The sequence below is a fragment of the Protomyctophum bolini genome (assembly GCF_963924005.1).
Source record: "Protomyctophum bolini genome assembly, chromosome: 21".
NCBI lineage: Eukaryota > Metazoa > Chordata > Actinopteri > Myctophiformes > Myctophidae > Protomyctophum > Protomyctophum bolini.
The window spans coordinates 23625566-23653510 of record NC_137882.1 but is presented as its reverse complement, the minus strand read 5'-3'; the positions used below and the strand labels follow the sequence as shown (position 1 = coordinate 23653510).

At 41.6% G+C, this 27945-nt stretch overlaps 1 protein-coding gene across 1 annotated transcript; it reads right to left on the bottom strand.

Annotated features, from left to right (window-relative positions):
• Positions 1-22: 22 nt before the first annotated feature.
• LOC308336436 (rho GTPase-activating protein 12-like) lies at positions 23-27945 on the bottom strand (the record flags this gene model as incomplete). The annotated part of the gene is made up of 18 exons (XM_080793799.1): positions 23-3162; positions 6154-6259; positions 6821-6955; positions 7743-7820; positions 8173-8271; positions 9524-9643; positions 9923-10022; positions 10540-10638; positions 11133-11237; positions 12811-12939; positions 13505-13586; positions 14665-14726; positions 15921-15995; positions 18328-18453; positions 20622-20702; positions 21939-22079; positions 24721-24991; positions 27923-27945. The coding sequence occupies 18 exons, from the start codon at positions 27943-27945 to the stop codon at positions 2988-2990; spliced, it is 2007 nt and encodes a 668-aa protein (XP_080649925.1). The 3' UTR covers positions 23-2987.

Below are 27945 nucleotides of genomic sequence, written 5' to 3'. Positions count from 1 at the left end.
AGTCTTTCGTTTAGTTTGTGTTTTTTATTAGACATAGCAATGTCACAAACAGCAGTTAGTCTGAAAATTACATTCAAAATGTGCAGTTTTATGACCATGCGGCAAAATCCAGGTATACACCTCCAAGAAGAAGAAAAACAACAACTTTATTCTTCCCCGAAACACTCAATGTGTAAATGTTATGGTTTATGCAGATTTACAAAATCAAAAACTCGTCTTTTACCATCAGCAACCCATCAAAGCATACAGACATACCTCCAACACAATAAGACATTTAACACTTATTTTCTTTCAACTGTACATTAATGCTCCAAAGTGTCTTCTGTAACCCATTTTGGGGCGGGAACCGCTTTTGGTGTTTTAAACAAAATAATGTTATAATTTAGCTATTGAAAAATAGCAGATCTAGATCTAGGTCTGCTATTTTTGAAAATGGCAGACATACATTTTGAGGTCAGGCCTAAATGGGTTAAAACACCAAAAGGGGTTCCCACCCCAAAATGGGTTAATTATTTAGCATTCAAAACTTTCATACACTCCCATGAACTCCCATGAAATGAAAACAGTACCATTTACTTTCCTCAAAAAAACAAACACTCATTTTCATATTAGCTTAGTTTCGAGGAGAAGGATTATCAAGCCAGCCGGGACCACAAAAGGAGTACTTGGAAACAATTGATCCGAAATGGTAACGTTATAGGACTCCAGTTCCCAGAAATCACCCTGTTCTCCATTTCTTGTTTTCCAGTAATAAGAGGTAGGGGGGGGGGGGGGGGGGGGACCTCTGGGAGAGGGAATCCGAGTTACGTCTAACTTATGCTTCCGTCTCGTGTGGCTGAAAATAACACACATACGAGCTCACAAAACGTGACGCGCCCCGCGGACGCATTGCGAGCCAGTAGGTCGGCTATTTCTGGCCTCGCGACGCCGTCGTGTGACAATGTAATGAATCAGGCTTTAGGGGCAATCGAGCCTCTCACTGAGAAAACCGACCCCTGGAACCAGAACCGACCCGTCACTAAAAACAGAAGCTTATACCAACAGAACAGAGAGCAACATGAAAGACTAGAACAACAATAACACACACACACATCTGTACATGGGCGGGGGGGGAGGAGGACAACGGCAAGGTCTTCCTTTCCACGCAGCAAAGGTTTCAGGTCTTCTGCACAAATGTATCCATTAACATTTAATTCATCCCGAACGAACATTTTACAAACAAGTACAGTAACACGTTTTCATTTGCGTCTTTTACCCCACACATCACTGTCATAAGGGTGGTGAAGTCACAGCCCGGGGTGGGACTTTAACACTGTCGTTGGGAGATGTGAATGGGACAGTAACAAGAGGGTGGGGGGACAGTAACAGAGGGGACGGGGGGGGGATTCACGGGGGGGGGGTTTTTAACCCATTTTGGTGTTAGCATTATGCTATGCTTTTAGCTATTGAAAAATAGCAGATCTACAAGCTCATAAAGTGGCGCGCTACGAGCTTGTAGGTCTGCCTTTTTTTTTTTAAATCGAAGAACCACTGACATAGAAACATAGCTTTTTCAGAAAACTGTCAGGATGTAGAAGACATTATGAATCTGATCTCAGGTCAAAATGGGTTAAAAGGTGGGACATACAACATCATGCCGATGTTCCAGTTAATCCGAGTAGTTATTCCAGACAAATCCAACACATAATACTGATTTTTTTTCGCCCCCACCCCACCCATCCTTCCATACCACACAGAGCTCACAGACTACACAACATCATCAGAGGTAAATGCTCCAAAGCACAGAAGATAACCGGTGTGCACGTCCAGTTCAGTCACAGGCTCACAGCACTGGCACCACCACCACGGGTCCAAATGGATCCTTATGGTTCTGGAGAACTCTGAGAGTGTTTGTGCACTCTCAGAGTAAAATTAACACTGGAGGAGGAGTTTACAGTGTAGATTGCGGTGATTATAAATCTATCTCAAGGACCCCCCCAAGATATGCATTAGTCCACGGAACCCCTTTTCTTCTCCCCTCTCTGGCATCTCAATCTACTGTAACAGTAAAGCAATAGTTATAGTAACTCTCAAAGTGTACTAAAAATGTAACCAAATGCATGGCTCTATTTTGTACAATCAAGAGTTATTAAAGACTTGTATAAGGGTCCATTTGGGACCCTTTGGTGGTTCCCCCGAACCCTGATGCGGGAAAAACGAGTGAGTTACAGCTTATTCCGTCCACAGTGGTGGTAAGAGTTGTAGTTTGCAGAACGGCCAGGTTTTGGACCGGGTCTCACACACCGCTAGAGCAGAACTCTGTCTCCAGGTTCTGTCTCCAGGTTTGGACCGGGTCTCACACACCGCTAGAGAGCAGAACTCTGTCTCCAGCGGTCCTGTTGGACTCTTCTTTATGCTGTGATACGATACGACCAAGTCCGGGTCGTCCAGAATTATTTTGGAGACTTCTTACTGGCCACAGGAATCCAGTGTATGTCAAATACCTGAATGCTCCAATCCAACCACGTGCTGACGCTCTCTCTCGCTCACACACAAACACACACACACACACACGCACACGCACGCACGCACGCACGCACACACACACACTGCACCGTTGCAAGTCACGGCAACACTGTCCATCAATCCGGCCAGAAAAATCAACCGATTTAAGTTCCCAAAGTCAGCAGTCCAGCCTGCTTACTTTCAGCAGGAATGGCAACCAAAAAAACAGAAAAGTGAGCGAAATCTGTACAAACTTATTTTTTTTAGCTCAGCTCCAAAAAAAAAAAAAAACGTTTTAATAAGTGCAAAGTCTTCTCAACTCGCAGAAGCTTTATCTTAATTTCTTTTTTTATCTTAGTATCATCAATGAACAATAATTACAATTCTCTCTCTCAAATTGCTTGGTCCACAGCAATGTCCAGTTCAGCCAGAGGGAAAAAGCAAAGTTTGTCAAAAACGTTTGAAAAGCTTGAACCACCATTTTCTTCTTGCGTGTCTGTGGTCTACCTGCCGAAGATGCTCTCGTACTCCAGCAGAATGAGCTCCACGATCTGGTTCTGATAGACCATGTGCACGGCGATGTTGCCCGTCTCCGTCTCGGGCCTCAGCAGGGTGGGACCGAACACGATGGCGACGCTCTGGGTGGTCATACGGTTGGCCTCGCCGTGGTCGATCACCCTGAGGGGGGAGAGAAGAAGAATACCATACCGTTATTATTATTAAATTAAAGCAAGGGACGAGAGGGTTAATAAGCCAACATAGTGAATCAAACAATACCACTACTCATCATAATTTTTTGACCGCGGTCGAGATCACAATGCTACGCCAGAATTCCCGGTCCTTCATTGCCACCCCCAGTTCCTGCCGACTGAAGCATGTGTCCCTATAGCGATGATGACATCAGGGAATGACAGCTTTCTACCTCTAGTCCGCTCTGAGGCAGGACTCCAGAGAAGAAGGGAAGATTGTCAGCTCTGTAGCAGTGGTCGGCAAACTGCAATCTTCTGGATCGGACCAGTGAAGAAACACGGGGAAGGTTGCCGTTTATTAGATTAGTCGATGGGTGGCTCTTCCAAGACAGATTTTGCGCTCTCATTAGAAGGCTCTCATTAAGTGCCATCCAACCGTTTCTCTTGTTTCTTTGAAAGTGTCCATGTCTCGGAACCATAGAGTAGAATGGGCTCAACGGTCGTCCTAAATATTTTTACTTTTAACATCTTACTAAGCTGGGATGACCAGATCTTATGCATGTCATTGCAGGCTGACCAGGCCATACCTTTCCTAGTTTGAAAGTCCTTTTGGGAAGAAGATATATTATGAACCCAAATACTACTAATAACTTAATAAAGGCTAATACATGCTCCTTTGATGTCTGGGTTCGGACAGGCTTCCCAAACTATACAGTTCAGAGAATCAAAACATCTGGAGGTGCACGAGTTCAGAGAAAAAATTCAGAAAAGAAAAGACAGCCCATCAGATATTCAGAATGACGTCTATTTGTAGTTAAATATCACCTCCCTTTCCGGAAGGAAAAAAAATGACATGTGGATGTTGGAAGGAACCGTACTTTTACTTTGACAGGTCAGAATGAACCCAAGAGCTCACAAGATGGACAGAGATGATTATAAACACAGTATACACGTGACATCATCATCATCATACCCAGAAGTTATGCGGGAACGCCTAACTGAGTGGCAAAAAAACATTTTATACTTCTTCCTACTTGTTTTTTGTCGTTTCATTTTTGTGATTATTATTATTGTTTTATTATACAACTTTGTTCTTTAGTTGGGGCTAACCACTTTCCCTGGTGTCTCTGTTGTGGGCATGTCACTGGAGAAAACTTTGTGAAAAAAGAAAATTATGATAGAAAAACATATATTTTCCTGCGCCGCCAGTGTATGAATGTAATGCACATTGTAAAGCGTGTTGGATAAAGGCGCTATATAAATCAAACGCACCATTTACCACAACCAGTCAGTCAGTGCATATGCCACTACTCTAGTCTTCATGTCTGCCCTATCTCTCTCATCCTGTCTCTATCCAATCTAATAAAGCAATAAAATGCCCTCTAAAAAAAAGCATAATAATAATAAAAAATAAAAAGAATGGCACTCTATGTCTCATTCACTAATTGAAACCTATACATTTATAAATTACACCATTAAGTTTGATGGGCCCCGCCGCCAGGTTCACCAGATCTGCTGATCCCCACAAACCCTCAAATGGGAGTTGAAGGCTAGCTGGCACAGAGTAAGACAACGCAAGGTTTTTCATGCACCACCGTCAGTGAATGTGAAAATTAAAATTCAACAAAATTCAGTTCCACACGATGTTGTCACTCACTGTGTATCTCATCGTGGACTTATACAGTATATATTTACGTATGCATTTACGGCGCATTCATCGGTTTATTAATGAAATGCATGTTCCACATGTTGTACATGTGAAATACTTATTTGCTCTCGAAAGTGCAGATGATATTGGACCGGTATGTAAAAGTACATTATACACTAACACACACACCATTATTGACTTTTCCTTCCTTAGCTTATTATGTTAGACTCACATCTCTCTTTTTCCCCCCTCTGTTTTCCTATCCCCGGCTGGATTAGCCGGTGGGCACACGGTGAAACTATAGCCAGGTTTAAGGTGTATTCTTAGCCCGCTGCAGCCAGGGGCAATATCATATGTTCACGATGACATTTGCCTAGGTTTCCAATTTGCATTTATATGGCAGTGTGTTTGCGGTAATTCAGCACCTATGGAGTGGTGTTTCTTCAGGAAATTTATAGCGTGACATTCAGTGGCGTGCAGGTCTACGTATATCAGCAGGCAGAATTTAATCATTTCTCCCCCTCCCCTCCCCCCCACCATGAATATGTTATTGTTTTGTGCATCTGCATGCAAGGATGTAGATTCTATTTAAAAATGATATTATGCCGTAGCCTTAGGGGCATTCAATATTGTTACACGGCGTATGGGTTTGAGAAGCTTGCATTCTCTCCATCTTAAGTCCCCCACCTCCCCCCAGCTCCACCTCCCATCCACCCCTCAAGTTATTGTGTATAAAGATTGTTTGCGAGCCTTGTAACATCTCACTCTCTAGATTAAATCATTGCTTGAAGGTACTGAATTCAAAGGAATGCCAAACAATAAAACTCAGTCGGTGCTATTTATGACATATTACCGTCTAAAACCCCGCCATCAGCCCTTCCTCTTTGTCATTAACAAAATGTAATCTCAAGTCTTGTCTTGATGAATGAAAAGCTTCATTCCGAACATGTTAAAATTAGACAACAAAGTCAAATAATTAAAAATAAGTGCAACATTGTCACCTTATTAAACTAATTGCCTAAGTAATTTTTTTCAAGGTTTTCAGGAAACACAAAAAACTGTGCCAAATGTAGAATATATTATAAAAAAATCTTAGTGGCATGCCCACAACAGAGACACCAGGGAAGTGGTTTGCCCCAACTAAAGAACAAAGTTGTATATATAAAGAAGTCTTAACCCCCACCCCCACTGCTACTAATGCTGCTGTAGTGGTCTGCTCTGGGAGAACGTCTGTTCTGTAGTGGTCTGCTCTGGGGGAGAACGTCTGTTCTGTGGTTCTGTAGTGGTTCTGTAGTGGTTTGCTCTGGGGGAGAAGGTCTGTTCGGTGCTTACCTGCGGAGGTGCTGGAACAGGAGCTGCATGGTGTCATGGTTGGGTTTTGGCAACTGCTTGATCAAGTCTTTTATGGAGTTGACTCGCTGCTTGTAGTCGGAGGATTCTGATGCAGAGAGAGAGAGATTCAACCTTTATAATAAATACATGCAAATGTATGGGGCGCCATCTTGTGGCCACATTGCTAAAAGGCATGCAAGGCGTACAACTACAAGCATGCACTTCAGGCATCAATGCGAACAGCCAACTTTGCAACGCGAGGGCATGCACTTTGTTGGATAATGCATTCATAATGTGTTGATAATTGAATAACTGTTAGTGGATTTGGAGAAAGAATTGCCACACGTGGTCAGAAAGATCACTCTACTTGTACAAAATCTAAATTGACACACAATAACAGATAGATTTGACTAAGACCAAACACAAATCTGACAAAAATATGGATCTTTTATCAAAAATAATAAAACAATCTCAAATCAGCTGTCAAAATGAACTGACATTAAATGTCGGTTATATAAAACTTGGACTGCTGGTCGCAGAGAGCTCAATTTATGCTCCGCGGCGAAAATAGCATACCTACGAGCCTGTTTGTCGGCTATTTCCGACACGCTACATACATGCTACACCGCCGTGCAACTCGGATCGGGCATCAAAGTAAAGTACTCACTAATGGCTTCCACGAAGTCGTTGAAGGAATCAAACGTGAAGAGAGGCTCTGGAAGCTCTCTGAAGAACATCTTCAGAGCTCCTGTGGTCACATGGATGTCCTCCCATTTACTGTCGTTCAGATCCACCGTCTCATCTGAGGAGAGGAGAGGAGAAAGGACAGAGGAAAGAGACAGAAGGAAAGAAAGAATGAAAGAAAGAAAGAAAGGCCAGAGGAAAGAGACAGAAATAAACAAAGAAAGAATGAAAGAAAGAAAGAAAGAAAGAAAGGCCAGAGGAAAGAGACAGAAATAAACAAAGAAAGAATGAAAGAAAGAAAGGCCAGAGGAAAGAGACAGAAGGAAAGGAAAGAAAGAAAGAATACCAGTAAGTGAAAGAAAGATAAAGTGAGTAAGTGAAAGAAAAAGAAAGAAAGTGAAGTCAGAAGAGAGAAAGAAAGAGAGCCAAAGAAAGAAAGATTACGTGAAAGAAAGATAAGGAAGAAAGTGAAAGAGAGAAAGTGAAGTCAGAAGAGAGACAGGAAGAGAGTGAAAGAAAAAAGATAAAGACCCAAAGAAAGAAAAGTGTGAATAAAGTGCAAAAGAATGAACAAAATGCATTGAAAGAAAGCCAAAGCAACGAACGGAACAAAATGCATTGAAAGAAAGCCAAAGCAACGAACGAATGAAAAAATCATAATCAAAATAAAGAAATGAAATGAACAAAGCAAACATTGAACACATTGTAGCAGTGTGTAGGAATATAACTACTGTCTGTGTGTGTAGACCGACCAGCTCAACAAGCTGTATGACCAACTGCTGTGGGGGATGTGATAGCACAGAGGAGGCGTGTGTTTGTTTGTTTGTGTGTGTGTGTGTGTGTGTGTGTGTGCACGTGTGTATGGCGTGTCTGTGGATTCAGGCGTTGGGAGACTGGAGTCCTACCGTGGTTCACGGCGAAGCGGAGCTTCTGTATCACGGCCAGGTTTCCACTCACTCTGTAGATGCCGTCAATACTGAGACCTACAGAGAGACGATGGAACGGACGAGAGGATGAGGGGTGCAAGTGACACGTTATGGATTTTATTTTTTTTAAGACCTCTATGTAAGTTCATGTATGAAGTCCACAAGATGTTCACATATTTCAACAGGTCACCAATTTCACCGTACTTTGCCATGCTGGAGTGGTCGAGTGTGAGTGAGCGAGTGGCCAAGATTTTGGGTATTGGAATTTGGCTTAGGGGACACGAGGAGAACATGCACACTCCACACAGAAAGGCCATTTTGCCAACCCCACCCATAGGGTAACCTAGAAACACATTCTTTCCTGCCTTTGATTACACAAACATAGTGAGGTGCGTCTGTTTGTTCATACCTGTACTCTCCACGTGGTCGATGCACGAGTTCACAAAGTTGGGCACAGACGTACTCTCTCTTTGACAAAGGCTGGTGAGGCTGCAGCCAAAGACCTGATCTAAAATACCACAAAAAAAATAACACAGGTACAGCAGATGAATTAAAAAAAGTCTGGTACAGCTATTCTTCTCAGCTTTGGTCCAGGCCCGGGCGAACCCAGGATACTGCTGGTGTTGTTCATTATTAGAGTCTAATCAGGGAATACTGGTTCCCCAGCGTTGATATAGAGCAGTGATTTTCAAACTGTTTGTGCCCGAGGCAAGCCAGGGGGCAGGTCAGAATGTCAAGGCACAGCTGTGTTCATATCTGTGAAAAACATAGTCTCTACAACACGTTGTCACTCTTATCGCGCTGTAAACGTTGATTTTGACTTACTAATGCCAAATGAAATGTTGAACCACTTATTTAAAAAAAAGCGTAAACAGATAATCTACAAGCTCACTACACATATTCACGATGTAATGCATTGTGAGCTTGTAGATAGTCTGTTTACACTCAATAATAATAATGATACATTATAAACAAATTAATTATAATAATATATTTTAATTTTTGCCAGGTTGAAATATATTTTTTAGGGTATAGATTAACCTCTGTATTGGGAAATTAGTGCACACGAAGCACTGAAAATGAACAAATATAACTTTTTGTATAGTTTGCATGTGTGGCTGTCTCAAAATCCCAGGAGGGCACACCAGAGTGTACTTTGGAAAACAGTTTGAGAACCACTTGCGTATATAGTCTTACTGAAAGATCTTTTCAGAACGGCTGTTAAATTCTTTTATGCCGTTTTATATAGTCTTTTTTTGTGTGTGTAATAACATTCCTGTTTTATTCTTTTTATGCTGCCGTTTTTTTATAGTCCACATAGTCCATTTTGATGGTCTATCATTGCATTTCATTTTATTTCCTTTGAAAAGCACTTTATGTTATGTGCTCTCCTCGCTTGAAGAGCGCTTTGAAATGTATTATTGTTATTGTTATGATTATCCCATTTTGGTCGGGAACCCCCTTTTGGTGTTTTAAACATTATGTTATAATTTAGCTATTGAAAAAAAATAGCAGATCTACAAGCTCATAGCACGCCACCGAGTGGCGTGCTACGAGCTTGTAGGTCTTTTTTTAATCTTTTTTAAATCGTGAAAATATTTATTTCAGAAAACTGGAGGATTTAGAAGATCTTTTTTTAATTTCGAGGTCAGGCCAAAATGGGTTATTGCTGCTCGTCCGGCCCAGGAGATACCAGCGTACCTTTGATGTAGCCCTTATATATATATATAGATATATACCTTTGATATATAGATATATACCTTTGATATAGCCCTTGTCTCGCACGGCCTGGTAGGTGGGGCGCCGTGTCAGGAACTTCTTGAGTTTCACCCTGGTCTTCTTTTGATCTGATGCGTCCATGCTCACAGAGGTCTTCATGACTGGAGGAGAAACGGTAGATGCAACGTCTACTGTTAGGACGTCCTTACCCCAAATTGCATTAATTCTTCATCTTTTTGAGGGGCGCTGGTTTTAGATTTTCTTTTTTATTATTTCGTTTTTTTGACAGGTTTTTGATGGCGGCCATATGGATTTGGGGCTCTCATGAATTTTCCCTGCATTTTTGCGATTTACATTGGGGCTCAATTTGTTATAACCCTCCGAGATGACAAATCCATTGAGAAACTTTGCTCTCCGTGGTCACGGTAACTGATCGTTACCTCTGTTCTTCTTGTCCCGGTGGTCCTTCTCCTTGTCCTGTTTTTCTGCCCCTGGTGACTCAGGGAGGTCCTCCTCGATGGCCTCATCTGACTCCCAGGCCTGGACACAAAGACACACACATTTAAGACATATAGGCTAGCGGTGGCCTAAGGGTTAGAGGAGCGCCCTTGTTGCCGGTTCGATTCCCCGGCCGGGCAGGAAAAATCTGGGTGGGGAAGTGATTGTCATCACTCACCCAACACCGCTGAAGTGCCCTTGAGCAAGGCACTGAACCCCCAACTGCTCCCCCTGGAGCTGCTTAGTGGCCAACAGTATAAGACTGTGGTTGTACTGGTCAGCTCCCAGGTTTAATGTGTGTGTCTGTCTGTCTGTGTTTCTATGTGCAGGGTTGTTGCTGAAAATGAGCACCTGTGCTCAGCTACTTCCCTGGGTAAATAAAGAATATATATATTAAATAAAATAGTTCCAGTGGTGGTCTGTAAAGTACTGTATTTAAGTAATACATTTTTGAGTATTTGTTTAGTTTTTTTTCCTCACTCCACCACATTTCAAGGACAAATATTGTAGTTTTCTAGGAAGGGAAAGCGGTCTGAGTGAAGAGGAGGTTCCCACTTACATGTGTACTGATGGTCTCCGTCAGGGCTCGGTACCAGTCGTTGATCACGCTGTCGATCTCCGACTGGATCAACAGTTCTGTCCCCTGACGGGTCTTTAGCTATAGGGGAGGAAGGGTCAAAGGTCAGAGCGGAAGATTATCCCACAGGAGATCAGATAGCAAAGGGTCACCCTGTCCCTTCTGACTGTCAGCGATGACACAAAGGTGAGGCAGATCTGTTGGAGGCCGAGGTTACTGAAGAGCCAATCAATGAATCAATTTTGGGCGGAACCCCTTTCGGTGTTTTAAAGCATTATGTTATACTTTAGCTAGCTATTGAAAAATAGCAGATCTACAAGCTTGTAGGTCTGCTATTTTTGAAAATTCGTGAAAATGTGCCTAAAAATTATTACAGAGTGAACATTTTAACTCAAATCTTTGCTTCTGGAACAACATATTTTCAGATGGGGGGCGGAGGCATATTACATAATTATAATCCTTGACATGAAATATTGAGCACCACTGTTTCAGAAAACTGAAAAAAACTGAGATTCTTTTAAATTTCGACATCAGGCCTAAATGGGTTAATCAACTGTCCAGAATGGGATATTTACCTCGATGACATGTTTCTTGCTGGACTTGTCCTTGGACGCCCATTCCACAGACCCTCCACGGAGGTCCACAGTGAACTCGGGCTTGGACTGGTTACCGCCAAACTTCTGGAAGCAACGGATCAGGAGAGAATATCAGAGGTAGTTTTACAGAACGATGAAATCGCAATGAATTCCGCCGTTAATTCCCAGTTGGCTTTTCAGGAACAAAAAATAAACAAAGGTGTGTTAAATGTTAATAAGATCAGTTTATTCAAAGTTTATTCAACTTTGTAACATCTGTGTTACAAATGCTATTCTTTAGTATCGTCTAGTGTAGTAGTGGAAGGCAACACCGTGTTAAATTATTGTAGTTAATTGAGGTAATATGCATAACCGTTAAGAAAAGCAACAGTCCAGGAGATATCCTCCAACGTTTGTTCAAAAAGCTTTGCACACACGTCTCATTCCAGCAAACTCAGGCACAGGTTCTGAAACATTAGTTTGTATATTTATCTGGATCGCTTCCATTTGTAATAACAGCTGAGAAGCTTTATTGGGCTTTCAAAACCAGCCACACAAGCCTCCAAAAAGGGCCCTGATCAGACGGGATGCTATTAGGCAGCTGAGGGCTTCTTTTTGTAAATAGTTCTGCTCTCTGCTAGGCATGTAACAATATATCCTATATCGATATATCGATATTAATCCCGACGATATGAATCGATTCATTGAAATAAAAAAATCGATTTTCCAAAAAAAGAAAAAGGGGGGACTAGTGTGTGATGTGAAATGTGAGCTTTAGTCATATTCCATCATATGCAAGTTGGAGAGAAATGAGTGACTTTCAGTAGTAGAGCACTGTAGAGGGGAGCTGTGTGTGTCTGTGACTGTAGAGGGGAGCTGTGTGTGTCTGTGACTGTAGAGGGGAGCTGTGTGTGTCTGTGACTGTAGAGGGGAGCTGTGTGTGTCTGTAGAGGGGAGCTGTGTGTGTCTGTGACTGTAGAGGGGAGCTGTGTGTGTCTGTGACTGTAGAGGGGAGCTGTGTGTGTCTGTGACTGTAGAGGGGAGCTGTGTGTGTCTGTGACTGTAGAGGGGAGCTGTGTGTGTCTGTGACTGTAGAGGGGAGCTGTGTGTGTCTGTGACTGTGCCCAGGTGATGATGGTCGTTGATGCTCATCAAGGAAGGCAATTATGTTCCTGCACTGTCAAAAGTAATGATACTTGCTGATAACTTGCTGTTGCAATGTAGTTAAATTAAAAATCTCAGGGGGGAAGATAAATTATATTCTTTAAATTATATATATTTTTTAATATCGTGAAAAATCGTATCGTGAACCTCATATCGTGATACGAATCGTATCGTGAGTTGAGTGAATCGTTACATGCCTACTCTCTACGTTTATGTTGCAGCGTGCCTTGCATCTTTAGCTCTATGTGCCTTTTGCAGGAGTTCCCTGGGCACCCCGAGTTGAAAAACAAGTTAAAATCAAATCAAAGCAGTAGGAGAACAAAATATGCCGCAAGCTGCCCTGCTTTGTAGACTGCAGGGCGTAAGGCACGTCCTGTCTGATCCGGGCCTAATCAAACAAGGGGACAAGGACAGCAGCAGCAGTGAGGCGAGGGGCTATAGGTCAGTGTGAGAGGACAGGACAGACAGACAGGCAGAGGGAGAACCAACACACATGCACAGAGAGGGGACATACTGTGGCGGCCTGGACATGGACAGGCGCACAGTGTACATAGGAGACAGCTGGGCGGGACTTGACTGAGCGCTTCCAGTTGCTAAGCAGGGTGAGGAGCAACTCTGGAATAGACCCACTACGGTAGTAGGACTTAGGGAGGAGAGGAGAGGAGAGGAGGAGAGGAGAGGAGTGTAGGGGACACGGAGAGAGGAGAGGAGGAGCAGAAAGGAGAGAAGTGGGGAGGAGGAGGACAAAATGAAAACCACAGAAAAAAGAACAGGTGACAACCAGATATATGAAGGATAAGGCTTCACTCACACCTTTCGATCTAGCAAACAACATTGATGCATGCTAGATGTACGAGACTCGTTTACTGATGCAAGCTCCCAATGCATTTCCAATGGAAGTCACATGGTTTGACACAACATTTGTGTTGTACGGCTTTCGGCTTCGACTGCCCCCCTCCCCCTCATACAACACAAATGTTGTGTCAAACCATGTGACTCCCATTGGAAATGCATTGCGAGCTTGCATCAGTCAGCAAGTCTCATGCATCAGCTATACATCAATCTGTTGTGAAGGTGTGAGTCAGGCCTTAGAAAGACAAGTATACCACAGAGAAATAGAATGAAACAACAGCTTTTCCAGGTATAAATCAACAGGTGGTGAAGCCTGTGGGGGCTGTATTGTATGTCTGTTGGGAGGGGATACGTACCCAGCTGGTTCCTCCGCCCTGGCCCTTGGCGAAGAGCAGAGAAGAGCCCTGCAGCACGGTCCAGGAAGACGTCCAGTTCTTCCTGTAAACCCCCAAAGCAATGCGTTTGTCATTCATTAGCATTTTGTTATTTTTACAAAGACAACAAAACACACATATCATACACTCCCAACATACCTCTCTAACACAATTAGAAGACCATCTCGACCATGGTCGACCATAGTCGACCTCACTGTATTGCCTTATTCACTGCTACTATATATTAATGTAGTTTTTATTCACTGCTACTATATATTAATGTAGTTTTTATTCACTGCTACTATATATTAATGTAGTTTTTTATTCACTGCTACTATATATTAATGTAGTTTTTATTCACTGCTACTATATATTAATGTAGTTTTTATTCACTGCTACTATATATTAATGTAGTTTTTATTCACTGCCACTATATATTAATGTCGTTTTTATTCACTGCCACTATATATTAATGTAGTTTTTATTCACTGCTACTATATATTAATGTAGTTTTTATTCACTGCTACTATATATTAATGTAGTTTTTATTCACTGCTACTATATATTAATGTAGTTTTTATTCACTGCTACTATATATTAATGTAGTTTTTATTCACTGCTACTATATATTAATGTAGTTTTTATTCACTGCTACTATATATTAATGTAGTTTTTATTCACTGCTACTATATATTAATGTAGTTTTTATTCACTGCTACTATATATTAATGTAGTTTTTATTCACTGCTACTATATATTAATGTAGTTTTAATTCACTGCTACTATATATTAATGTAGTTTTTATTCACTGCTACTATATATTAATGTAGTTTTTATTCACTGCTACTATATATTAATGTAGTTTTTATTCACTGCTACTATATATTAATGTAGTTTTTATTCACTGCCACTATATATTAATGTAGTTTTTATTCACTGCTACTATATATTAATGTAGTTTTTGTTGCTTTGCTTGTTCATGCGAGGCATGAATTTCATTGACTATCTCCTAATCGCCTGCTATCGCCAGTATATTGTCCCATAGACAAATAATGCACTTCTGTTAATAAGGCATTTCATGTCATGAAAGATGCTAAACAAATAAAGTATTATTATTATTATTATTCAGTGTCAATGCCTACCTGACTTTCTTCCCATTTTCGGTGATTTTGGTAACGTTGAGGACTCCACACTTCTCTGAAGGCTGTGGAACAGAACACAGAACGATGAGCCTTACACCATGGTATTGATTGTATCCGCACGGCGGATATATGTGTGAATATGATCAGTGGGACAGGATTTCACACAACCCGGGGTTGAGTGATGTGCAGTATATCACGCACGCACGCACGCAAGCGTGCACTCACACAGACACACAGATAGCCAGCAAGAAATGTGTAGAGTACAGAACACTACGATAAAATAAGGAAAATAACCATAAAAAAGCGCATACACACAAACATGCTCTGTCTCTGTCTCACACACACACACACACACACACACACACACACACACACACACACTTGGGCAAGAAGCATGATAGTGTGATAGACACTCAAGTGTGCATGTATGTTATTCCACAAGAACACCAGCAGATGGCACTAAAACACCCTTACAATGCTCTCACACAACTGATTCATGATGGCAGAATTACCCCCCATTCATTTCCATAGTGAGGTTGACAGCAGGGAAGAGGCCAGACTGATATTATTTATATTATTATATTATTATATCACTATGGCAGTAAGGAAGTGGAATATGAACCGCTGAGACATGCAGGAAAAGACGGCTGGATGCAAACAAACAAAGCAAGTTGCTGTGAGAGAACAGTGGAGAAAGATGCAGTTCCAAAAAGCAGAATGAAGCATAAAGCATTACAGTACATTATGATGACATGATGAGCATGAGGAAAGAAAAAAATAAAACCACCATATAATTGGTCCTGGCTAGTTATCGCTTTATAAGACGGCACTATTTCTGTCTACTTGGTCTCAGAGGAGGGCTGTGGACAGTTCTGAAAGGCAGGTTTGGTCAATTTAACCCATTTAGGCTCTGAAAAAGCATCCCTATGAATATCTTTTTTATTATTAAAGAACAATGGAACACATTTCAGCATTTTCACTTCTCCAAAAAGAGAAAGGCAGTAGTTTTTATTATCTTGGAATCCCTCGTTGCTAGGCAGATTTGTCCAGAGCCCAACCAATGAGACGCTGAGTGAAATAATACACGGAAAGTACTCCTTATAATGAGAATTAGTGACAACCATTAATAATAATAATAAAGACATGCTTGTAAATGGATGAAGTGCACCATCACCAGTTTAACTCATTGTGTGCCATGCATGTGCCTGAGGAGGGTAGTAGGAGTGTGGCAGTGCAGTACATGCTGGGATACTAACTGTCGAGGGGTGCTTGGGAGATGACGGGCACGAGTCAGAGTCCGGAGAGCTCTGCTTAGGCGCCGGAGCAGACTCCTGGCAACAAGAGGTCAAGGTAAACTTTATTGTCCACAAGGGAAGGTACATGGTCAATACAGCCAGACTCTATTAGAACATCTGACCGCTAAACTACAAGAGATCAGTGGTTGGTTAGAGAGGACAGAATCTATCAAGACAAATTCAGCAGCTCAGATCAGAGCAAATTCAAAGAATTGTCTTTGGCCGAAGGTAGCCTGGGCATCATTTCATCCGGTCGGGAGCGGATGATATCGTTACGTCATGTTGTAGTATTGTTTTGTAGTCGACAGGCAGGAACAGCAAACCCCAACTTCCTTTTCCCTCAAACCGATTTTTCTCAATAAAAGCTGCAGGCTACGAGAGCTTTTGTTATTCTTCCGGTTTGAGGGAAAAGTAAGTACGTGTTTGTTGTTCCTGCATGTCGACTACAAAACAACACTACAACAGCAGGCGTGAGGACTGAGGACCAGACAATGGATCTGAAACCTGTTGTGGAGTCAAGTCAATTTGACTGGTGTCCTCCAGGGGTCTACACTACCCCCCCCCCCCCCCCCCCTCCCCAATACACTAAAATCTCTTGGCCAAAGATAGCCGATCTACAAGCATACAATACACCAGGTTGTGTGCTTGTAGAAAACGCTCGTAGAACATGTATTAATGTCTCTCCCCCCCCCCTCCCCCGGCACGCTAAGGTTCATGTGGTTAATCCGGGCAGAAAAAAACAACAGGGATTAATGTTAATTTGAATTAGGATGTGGTGGGTTTGTTAGGTTTTTATTGTCAATGAGAGCATGCTGAGATTCACATGCAGCCACAACGGAAAATGTGTTAATTCAAAGAGAGCGATTGATTCTCAGGTTCCAGTATCTGGTTGGTGTTCATTGACAGTTTCACAGCTATAAATAAAATCAATCGGTGCGATTCAGGATGACAACAGGGTAGAAATCATTGGGCAGCTTTGATTGAAGTATTCATGGTGATTTGATTTGTCCTCATCTCACATAATGATCAGGGTCATCCCTATGTTCCCCAGGTTCTATGTTCCCCAGGTTCTGTGTGTTCCCACTTACCTTAGGGTTTAGGGTTAACGTTAGGTTTCTGGTATAAGGACTTCAGTGTTTTGTACAGTACAGAACAAAGAAAGTTTGTTTTTGAAATCTTTGTTGAAGAGTCTGAGCAATTAAGTTTTAGTTTATTTTATGCCAGTGCTAATTTTTTGTTGGCTAAGACTAGATAGTTTAAGTAGCCTAGGCAGGCCTAAAGTTCAATAGATTGTTCAAAGACTGAGCTTAAATCTGAATTTGCTACTAAAAGTAACACTAAGACTAAAATACTTTTAGTGTCACTAGAATTACTGGTTTAGGTTTATTCTAAGTGGGGAACAAAGAACCTTTTTTGCATGTTGGGGAACATAGAACCTGGGGAACATAGGTTGTTCACTGGTAGAACCTGGCTGTTCTACCAGTGATAAATCAATGCAATAGAATCACAATAAATCATCTCAACAAGTAGATAGATTGGTGGAGCGAGGACGAGAACGGATGGTACCAACTTTATCACGGAAAAAAGAGAGACGTAATTTTCTCCTCTTGCGAGGGTCAGAACCACACCGCCTGAGTTTAAAAGAGAACTGTAACAAAACATGTTTTCTTTTTAGCATGAGCCTAGAATGTTTTCCATCACTTATAACCACTTAAACCCTCAAAGTACATTGACTGGTGTCACAATGTGACGCGTCGTTAGCTTTTTGATCGTCTATTTTCACCAAACATTCTCCGACATCCCCCAAAACAGGGTTCTTGTGGTTAAAAGAAAACTTTAATTCACGTCTAGATGTTTTGATCAAAACCTACAATAGCTTGTTAACACTTATTATGCCCAGGACACACCACTATGGAGAGGTTATTGACCACGGTTGCACGGTCTGACCTCAAAGTGTCTCATTATAATTCTCTGGGATTTAAACCCCTCACGGCCAACAAGGAAGATCTCGTGCCAAGATTGTGCTCAATGTGTTCACAGCCCCGACCAGCTGTACTTGATCTGTTCGGGTGAAGCCGCATTCCAGTAAACTACTGCATAGTACAGTATATTGAATGGTACAGTAGCCGAAGAGCAGACTTCCCAAACAACGACGCCTTATTACCAGAATAATTTGGTACATTAGTCGACTTTGCCAGGTAACCAACCAGCATTTGGAGAGATCCTATACTATAACGTTGACCTATACTATTACTGTTGATATTATATTATTGACCAGAATTCCTAGGCAATTCTGTCGACCTGTTATAACAGGATCTTAAGCCTCATAGCCAGAACACAAAACAATAAAAAGGCTTCCAGAACGTACCTTGTCGTTGAGGTCTAAGACGTAGGTGCTGTGTCTCCACTTGGTCAGAACGATGGGGTCCTGCTGTTTCCTCTCCAGACTGCGACTCTTGGGGATCTCTCCTGACTGAGCAGGGGAGACGTTGTACTGTACAGAGAGAGAGATATGGAGGAAGGAAAAGTATGATAATGAGAGAGGGAGAGAGGGTACAAAAACATATGGAGGAAGGAAAAGTATGATAATGAGAGAGGGAGAGAGGGTACAAAAACATGGATATGGAGGAAGGAAAAGTATGATAATGAGAGAGGGAGAGAGGGTACAAAAACATGGATATGGAGGAAGGAAAAGTATGATAATGAGAGAGGGAGAGAGGGTACAAAAACATGGATATGGAGGAAGGAAAAGTATGATAATGAGAGAGGGAGAGAGGGTACAGAAACAGACGGACACGTTCAAATAATAAGCATAGTAAGCTAAATCAATGGTTCTCAAACTTCAAAGACCCCCTAACTGAGTGTGTTACGGGTCCATTTGGTTCCACTTGTACCCTCACAGTTACATAACTGAAAAGGGTCCCTTTGGAACCCACCTCAAGCAACCCTGAGGGTCCCTGGACCCCACTTTGACTACACTAAAACCATCCACAGCAATCTAGCATTAATGTGGCTCTACTGTACAGAAAACTAAAATAACGTACTTCAACTCAACTAATTGTCGCATCAACACTTTTTATATTGTTTTTGTCAAGTGACAGTTGTCAAAAGGGTAGTTAAACAAAATATGAATGACATAATATTGCACGCAGATCCGCAGTCTTCTGCACACGGGTATTTGGCTGTGTTGATCACACAGATATTTTTCAGGACTAAAAAGTATATTTTAAAAAATATATAAATTAGACATAAGGATCTAACAGTATCTTCCATTAGCCAGTGGTGGTCAAAGTACTTGACTCAACTCCGGTACTTGAGTTAGGAGTACAGTAGATGCTTTAAAAAAATACTTATGTATTCAAAAGTACATTTTCTTTTTAACATACTTTTTTTTTTTTAATATACAAAGATTTTCCAGAAATCTTTTAACAACAATAGTGAAAATAAAGCTCATCTACAAGCTCACAATCCATTGCAACATCGTGTTGCAGTGTGAGCTTGTAGATCAGCTTTTTCCCCCCACTATATCTGGTTAATTCATAATGTACTCTCTCTCCCTCCCTACAAATGTTTCAAGACAATATTTGTCGTGCAAAAGTCATAATAACTGTCCACCAGTGTCCTTACCCGCCTGCTCGCCGACCACAGCACCATCGGAAAAGTGGGACCGCTCTCGTGTTATTTCCCGCTATCATCGGTTAATTGTCCACCAAATGCTGCCTACGCTACGCGTCCCGTCCACGTCTGTCTGTAGTACTACAGTCTGTGGTTCATTCATTGGGATGTGGTGCTGGTCTATTCTAATCTGCTGTAAACCTAGCCAGGCTACTCTAAACCGGCCAGATTAGCCCGATTGACTGGACGGACAGCCAGCCACCACTAGTCCTGCTTCCAGGAGGATCCTGTTACACAACACCAACATCCTCTTAAAGCAACTAAACGGGGGACTTAACACTCCAGAGGGGTAGATCGATTCTTAGAGGATGTGAGAGAGAGAGGGGGAGGAGTGTTACTGTCTGTCTGGCAGTAGTTACATAATGCAACGCTGGAAGCTTTACATCTCTAAGCTATAGCAGTAAAATCATAAAACAAAAAATAAACAGTCACAATATCTCCTCCTCATAAAGCCTTTTTAAACAGCGGTGTCAAACATGTCACGATTACAAATTTAAGTTGACGATACATTTTGTTTGCCATTTACAGGCTGTAGGCTTTGCAATCATGAATTGCGCAGGGCAGATGACTTAAATCACAGACACATTTAATAGTTAATTTTTGAATGATTTTTTTTTCCTTTACAAATAATCTACAAAAACAGCAGAAATAATTGATCTACAAGCTTACAACACGTCACGAAGGGATGTGTTGTAAACTTGTAGATCTGCTATTTCAGATTTTTTTTTGAAAGTGTATGGTAATTTTTTCAACATGGAAACGATTGACGATTATGCAAAGATAATTGCAATTACCTCAAATAATTAAGATTAGGCGATTATGTAATAATATTTTTTACAGGCCTATAGTCACACGCCGGAAACAGCCAACGGAAAAGCTCACAACGGTTGTGAGCTTTTAGGTCTGCTATTTTCGGCGAGCGACACTATTGTGCGACAGAGTATGGACCTTGATGAACAGATGAGCTGGTGCATGGACATGCCTCACCTTAGGTAGTTCCCACTCTGACCTGGATCCATCTGAGCTGTAGTAATACGGCCGTCCCTGCTCATCCACATGCTTTATCCACTGGAAAACACACACAGAAAGTGCTCTGGGTTACTGTACATACAACTAGTATAGAACAAACATACAGATCTACACAAAGTGAAACAAATACAGCGTTAATGAGATGTAAGTGAATGAAATAGACTGTGAAGTGCCACGTGGGGCCTGCCCTGAACGAAACCCACATCAACCTAAACTTTAAATAACTTTTTCTGAATATCTGTTCTATAAATGTATTTTATTGAAAAGCCAAAAAAAATAAAGACTGCAGTCTCTCGACTGTACTGTAAAAAGGATCACAGGCTCATAATGTGGTTAAATTATGCAAATGCAATTTAAATTTTACTTTTCCATTTTGCAACATAAAACTGCTTTTGTTGTTGTTATTGCTATTTTAATGTAGTATTTAATGTCTGTAATAATCTTCTGTTGCCAAAGTATTTTTTTAAATGTGACAATAAAAACGTGTTTTCCCCATTGCCCTATTCAATGGCTGATGCTGTGGTGGTTGCTCTGGGACAATAGCAACCACTGAAACTCGTATTAGAAACTGGTTTCACTCATACAGTAAGACGCCGGCCAGGTTTTGACTAACTGACACAATCAACAATCTGACACAATCAACAATCTGACACAATCAACAATCTAACACAATCAACAATCTAACACAATCAACAATCTGACACAATCAACAATCTAACACAATCAACAATCTGACACAATCAACAATCTGACACAATCAACAATCTGACACAATCAACAATCTGACACAATCAACAATCTGACACAATCAACAATCTGACACAATCAACAATCTAACACAATCAACAATCTGACACAATCAACAATCTGACACAATCAACAATCTAACACAATCAACAATCTAACACAATCAACAATCTGACACAATCAACAATCTAACACAATCAACAATCTAACACAATCAACAATCTGACACAGATTTGCATCACATTTTAACGATTTTTCAAAAATAGCAGACCTACAAGCTCGTAGTGCGCCACTCGGTGGCGCGCTATGAGCTTGCAGATCTGCTATTTTTCAATAGCTAAAGCATAACATAATGCTAACACCAAAAGGGGTTCCCGCCAAACAGCAGTGGCAAAAAAACACAGACATGAATGTGGGGAGAGTTTAATTGGTATAACTAGTCAATTGGGGGAGAAAAAGGGGGTAAAAAGATAATTGGCCACACCAATAAAACAAACAAACAAAGAAAGAAACAGTAATGTACAGTACCTTCTCCTGTGTGTGCTCAGACACGTAGAGCGTGTGTCCGTGTTCATCGAGCTCCTCAGACCAGCCTCTAGGGGGCGATCCATACTGACTGTCAGACTGACTGGAGTGGGTGCTGTGAGTGGTCTCCTCTGAAGACAATGTCTGGAGGACGGACGGACAGGACAAGAACAGAGAAGAAGAATGGAGATAAAGAGATTCGCAAGTACAGTCGATATACAATTTTTTATTCATTTAGACCTGAGGACGATACTACAAAATGTCTTCTAAATCCTGACAGTTTTCTGGGAAAAAAATGTTTCTATGTCAGTCGTTCTCAAACATTTTCACGTCAAGGACCCCCAAAAATATATCTAATTGTCCGCCGACCCCCATCTGAAAATATGTTGTTCCAGGGACCCCCCAGAAGCAAAGATTTGAGTTAAAAATGTTTGCTCTGAAAAAATATATAATATATTATTTTTTTCTCTCAAAAATAGCAGATCTGCAAGATATGAGCTTGTAGATCCTCTTTGATGTCTCCCTTTTGATTGATACCTGTCCATTCAAACTCTAGACGGGCCTACCCCAAAGCTATTAGGGCAGCCACGCCCGACAGCCAGCGAAAAGTAGAGTTCTCTCGACAGGCCCGGCCCTCATTACACCCTGTACACTCAAGAGAATGTCCCCGCTACTACCCTTAGATCTCCATACATGAAGCTGACCTGTTCTGACATTCCACATGTTGATCTGACCTCATCAAACCCTGTACACTCAAGACACGCTCCTTATATGGCCAGTACAGAATTCATTCCATGTTGATCTGACCCTAATATTTCTAAAATGTATACAAATTGCTACAAACGTGTCAATAGCCAATCATCTTGGACATAAAGAAATTGAAGGGGAAATTTAGGTCTGAGCATGAAGTACCGTGCATGTTCAAATCCTGCATACTTTACATGAGTTATGGCCATTGTACAGTACACAATCAATACATAGTACATACTGTAGTGTAGACAATTTCCCCCTTTCTCCCTTGTTCAAGTACTGGTACATCTTTTACTGCAATAACCCATCACACCACTTGAGGGCAGTGCTGGCTTTCCAAACATACCCGACATGACTCCATTCATGAGAACCAGCATGATTTCTTTAACAACCTGATGTCTTTAACAACCTGGCTGAGTGAGATGATGTGATTTCCACACATAAAAGGAGCTCTCTTTTGTTTCTTTACCTCCAGTAACCACAACACAACTTTAATGTGCAGTGTACCACTCCTCTAGTGCTAAGTCCTGGATGTGGTCCCCTGTTACCACTGGAGCACTATTTCAAACTGTTTCCACTACATCTGATGTTTTACATTTAGAGACCATTTTCCTAGTCGTTTTTTATACAATCTCTTTATTTTGTGGCATGTTTATTGGCTTTAGTAGTTAGTGTTGACTTGGACATAGGGGGAAGAAATAAGAGTCCGCCAACACTGGTATGAAAAACTCAGCTCCACTGGTTTATTTATTCAACGTTTTGATCACTGGCATACCAGCGTAGTCCTATTTCTTCCTCTCGTACTGCCATTTGACCAGCACCTGGGCTATAGAGTGGAGGTGCATACATGCTCTATTTACCTTTGTTTGACTTGGACATAACCTCACCGTTGTGGAGTAACTATGTTATAATCAATATTATATAAATCAACCTTTACTTCACCTCAAGAAAACAGAGGAAGTTTAACACATTTTGGGGGCGGGAGCCCCTTTTGGTGTTTCATTATGTTATACTTTAGCTATTGAAAAATAGCAGATTTACAAGCTTGTAGGCCTGCTATTTTTTTTTTAAATCGTGAAAATGTGACACAGATTTTTGAAAATTTAACTCAAATCTTTGCTCCCAGGGAGTCCCTGGAACAACATATTTTCAGATGGGGGTCTGCAGCCAATTTCATAACATTTCCGGGTCCTTGACATGAAATAATTTGAGAACCACTGATTTAGAAGAGATGTTGTAGAATCGGTCTCGGTCGAAATGGGTTAAAATGCACAGGATAGCTGCTATAAAAGAATCAGAAGGAGTGACTAGCAATGCAGTGCATCAACCACAGCCCATTCTGTTACATTCTGAGAATAACCCCCTTCCCTCCCCCTCGCTCTGCCCTTAATTTCCTGCCTCTACTATCCTATATTTACTTGAAAAAAAAGACAAAACGCACCTGGGGCTACAGAACAAAGCCCTGTCTCTGGACACAAGTGAACTAGGGATGCACAATCAAAGACTATATTTCCAAGAACATCACTGTATTGCATTACTGCTATTATTTTAATGTTGTTTTATGCCTTCTACCATTGCTCTGTAAAGCACTTTGAGCTGCATTTTATGTCATGAAAGGTGCTGTGCAAATAAAAATAAAGTTCCATTATTATTACTTGCGCAATGTATGTATGTATGTATGTAAGTCTGCTATTTTTGAGAATTCGAAGAACGACTGACATAGAAACATAGCTTTTTCAGAAAACTGTCATTTTCAAACAGACATTTTTAGAATCTGATCTCAGGTCAAAATGGTTAAGACCATAGTTACCGTGGTTACGTAACCATCAACAGCCAATAAGGGACCACCATTCTTGGTGACGTAACTAAGGTACTTTCTAAGGGATTTAGAACTGTGTCAGATAGTTGTCAGTGGCCCACAAGTAGGCCATACTGTACATGGCTTTTAATAAGGCGAAAGTTGGCAGAGAAAGTTGGCAGAGAGAGAGAGAGAGAGAGAGTGTATTTCTAGTCAGTATTCTGAACATCCACTGACCTCTGTGTCCACCGTGCTCTGGACTCCCTCGGCCGCTGCTGGTGCTACTGAGGGTGTCCCGGGTGCGCGGGGGCTTCCAGGTCCTCTCCCCCGTGGCCGGTTGAAGTAGAAGTGTCTGCCGCTCAGGTCCTTGTGCGTCTCCCAGTCTCCGAGGACGTGCAGCGGGGAGGTGGCGGGGACCGGCGGAGGCTGGACTGGGAGATCTTCAGCTCCTGGAGGTTGGTGTAGACCGGGAGTCGGAGGCGGGCCTGAGCTAGGTGACGACGATCGTCTGGAGAGGAAAAGAGAAGAGCAGAGAGTTTAGAACCAGAAGGTGGCGACTAGGTTCGCTTTTAAACGGATTTGGGGAGTTACTCCTTAAGTGAGTTCTCAGATGGCTCCTTATGTAACAGTGTGAGAACACAACTCCATCTGGAGAAACACGGAGAGACTTCAAAGAGATACTAAACCCTGCTACTGAATCAGCGATAATAAGGCTGCAGTGCACAGAGGTCCTTTTTTCCCTTGAGCTAAGTACTGTATATCTCAAGCAGTCAGCACAGAGTGAAATTAGAATTGTCAAAATATAGACGAGGGACTGGTTGACACAGTATCTCAGTTCTCCTTGTGTCTAATGTCTATATAAGACGTCCTACTGTTTAACACAAAACATGCACTGTACACAGCAGTCATTCAGCTGCACAAACACAGTGAGATCTGGCTCGGAGAAGAGAAGAGGAGAGACAGTCACTGAAGAAGAAGAGGAGAGACAGTCACTGGCTGGCCATTAAAAAAAATAGTTTCTAAATTCTGCTCGGCACGATGGAGAAATCGGATGGAGACACTGTTGAAATCAGACAGCAACCACATGCATCTTCCACCACGCATTTCAAAATCCTTACTGAAGATATGGATCACCGAGTGTCCTACACTATAAGCTCAATTTCGCTTCAACAACTTAGTGACTTAAGTTAATGATGACACTAGACTGCCTGGCTGTAACAGTAACACCACATTAACGGTTTCTGATAATGCCGGTCAGCATGAAATGCATTTCCAACAATACAATTATGCAATGTGATTATATAATAGTAAACAAGCAAAAAGAGGATTTGAGTAAAATAGGCTTGGATTTGGTGCATGGCAATGACAGCTAACAGGATGATGAAAAGAGGAAGTGCAGGAGTTGCTATTGAGCAGCCTTTCCATTGAGAAAGGTTACTGATAGCAACCGTCAAACTATTGACATTATGTAAGAAGAATCATGTGAAAAGTTGAAAACGTACAATGCAATATTAGCAGTAACCACCAATTGGAATTCAATGGTCCAAACCACACCAAAGGGTCAAGACGGTTTTAGCAACCGTTTGAACACAAGGAGTTGCACGGTGACCCTTTGGTGTGGTTAGGGCTTAAGAAAGACCACTTCACTTTTTTCCCCCTATATCCGAGTTATGATTTTTTGGGAAGGGTTGAAAGATCCCTGTTGATGTACCACAGTCTTACTGTAACCGTACTCCAATCAATTCAATTGGCACAAGGATCGAAAAAACTATATCCGTGTGACATTAGGGGAACTCTTGGCGCCATCTTAAAAGTTGTTCGACAATAGTTGTATATTGCACATCACTCGAAGTCTCTTCTGAAATAATAATATTTTGGTTTTGTCGCGACAGTGAAGTGTTAGTGACTGAAGTGGACGGCACATTCTTATCTCTCTGGAAAGGGTTCCAGGCAAACATTCTGCAAACAAAGCTAAACAGGTTAATTACGCCAAACAATAACACAATCACTGCTGGAGTCTCTCTGTGCCAGACACTGGCATGGAGGAAAGTCTGTCCTTTGTTTACTTGAGGGTCACGTTGTTGGACGTGCGTCCATGTTTTTCCCCCGACAGGTGAGGATGGAATGTGACAGGAAATGCTTTCAGAGCTTCAGGGGGGAATTTCAACAAGTCTCGGGACAGACAGACAGACAGACAGACAGACAGACAGACAGACAGACAGACAGACAGACAGACAGAACGACAGACAGACATGGCCTGTGGAAACAGATGGGGCTTCCTGCCAGTGTTGAATAACAGGACTTTTTATTGATTTCTTTTTTTTCCTCTTTCATATCCTGCAAATGTGCTTAACAGAGGCCAGATTCCAGACACGATCCTGCTGCTTTTGGTTAGATGCTTAGCGCTAGTTTCACTCCAGCTGATTTAGCAAGGCATGTTGTTTGGAGGCAAACCCTCAAAGAGATGACGGTTTGGCAGAGCACAGTCCAAGTTCATCAGTTGAAGCCAGAACAGAGCTGGTGTACTGGACTGTAATAGGCATTCTTGCATCCAATCCAATCCACTTTATTTATATAGCACGTTTCAAAACTCAGAGTTTACAAAGTGCTGTACAGGAGAAAATAAAAACAAATGCACTAAAGCTACCACACAACAGATCATGAGGAATGATCTGTTCAAGAGATCAAATCAATATCACGGTTATTTAAAACTTTCGCCTCGATTATATATAAATATATATAGTGAAAATAGCAGATCTAACAGCTAACAAAACGTCACATTGTGATAGGTTGGGGAGCTTCTAGAATAGATCTTCTATTTTCACACGACACAGTCAGTCACACAGTCAAGTATAAAACAGGTCAGCCACTCAGCCAGCCCAGAAGCAATAAATCAACTTCAGCATCCATTCTGTTCAATGAGGAGAGGCTCAAACATGTCTCCGAGTCTGAACCCTACAGTACTTTTATTTTGACAAAAGCAGTCATTTAGAGTATGCACCCATGCAGAGGCACGTGCCCCAGATATTACAATTAGATCATGTCATTCCCAAAGGGAAGGGATGAATGCACAGCACCAATGTATTCAACAAGAGAAAAGTACCGCCGTGTCCCAGCCCCAGACATACACACACACACGCATGCACTTGTTACTCATTGACAAAATGTGCGCAACAAAGCCACAAACCCAGGAACATGTTATGACACTAACAAGAGATATATCCTTCCTTTACAGATAAGAGACAGCATGTACCATACCAGGCAGCGTTGATTTCACGATACATTTCTCGAATGAATATTGAACATGTTATTATGAATACAGGAATGGTGATGCTTGTTCATGTCATCAAACCCCAAAAAGGTCTAAATGCCACTACAATCTGGACACACACACACACACACACACACACACACACACACACACACCCTAATTTCTCACCTGAAATCATTCATCTTTACCAT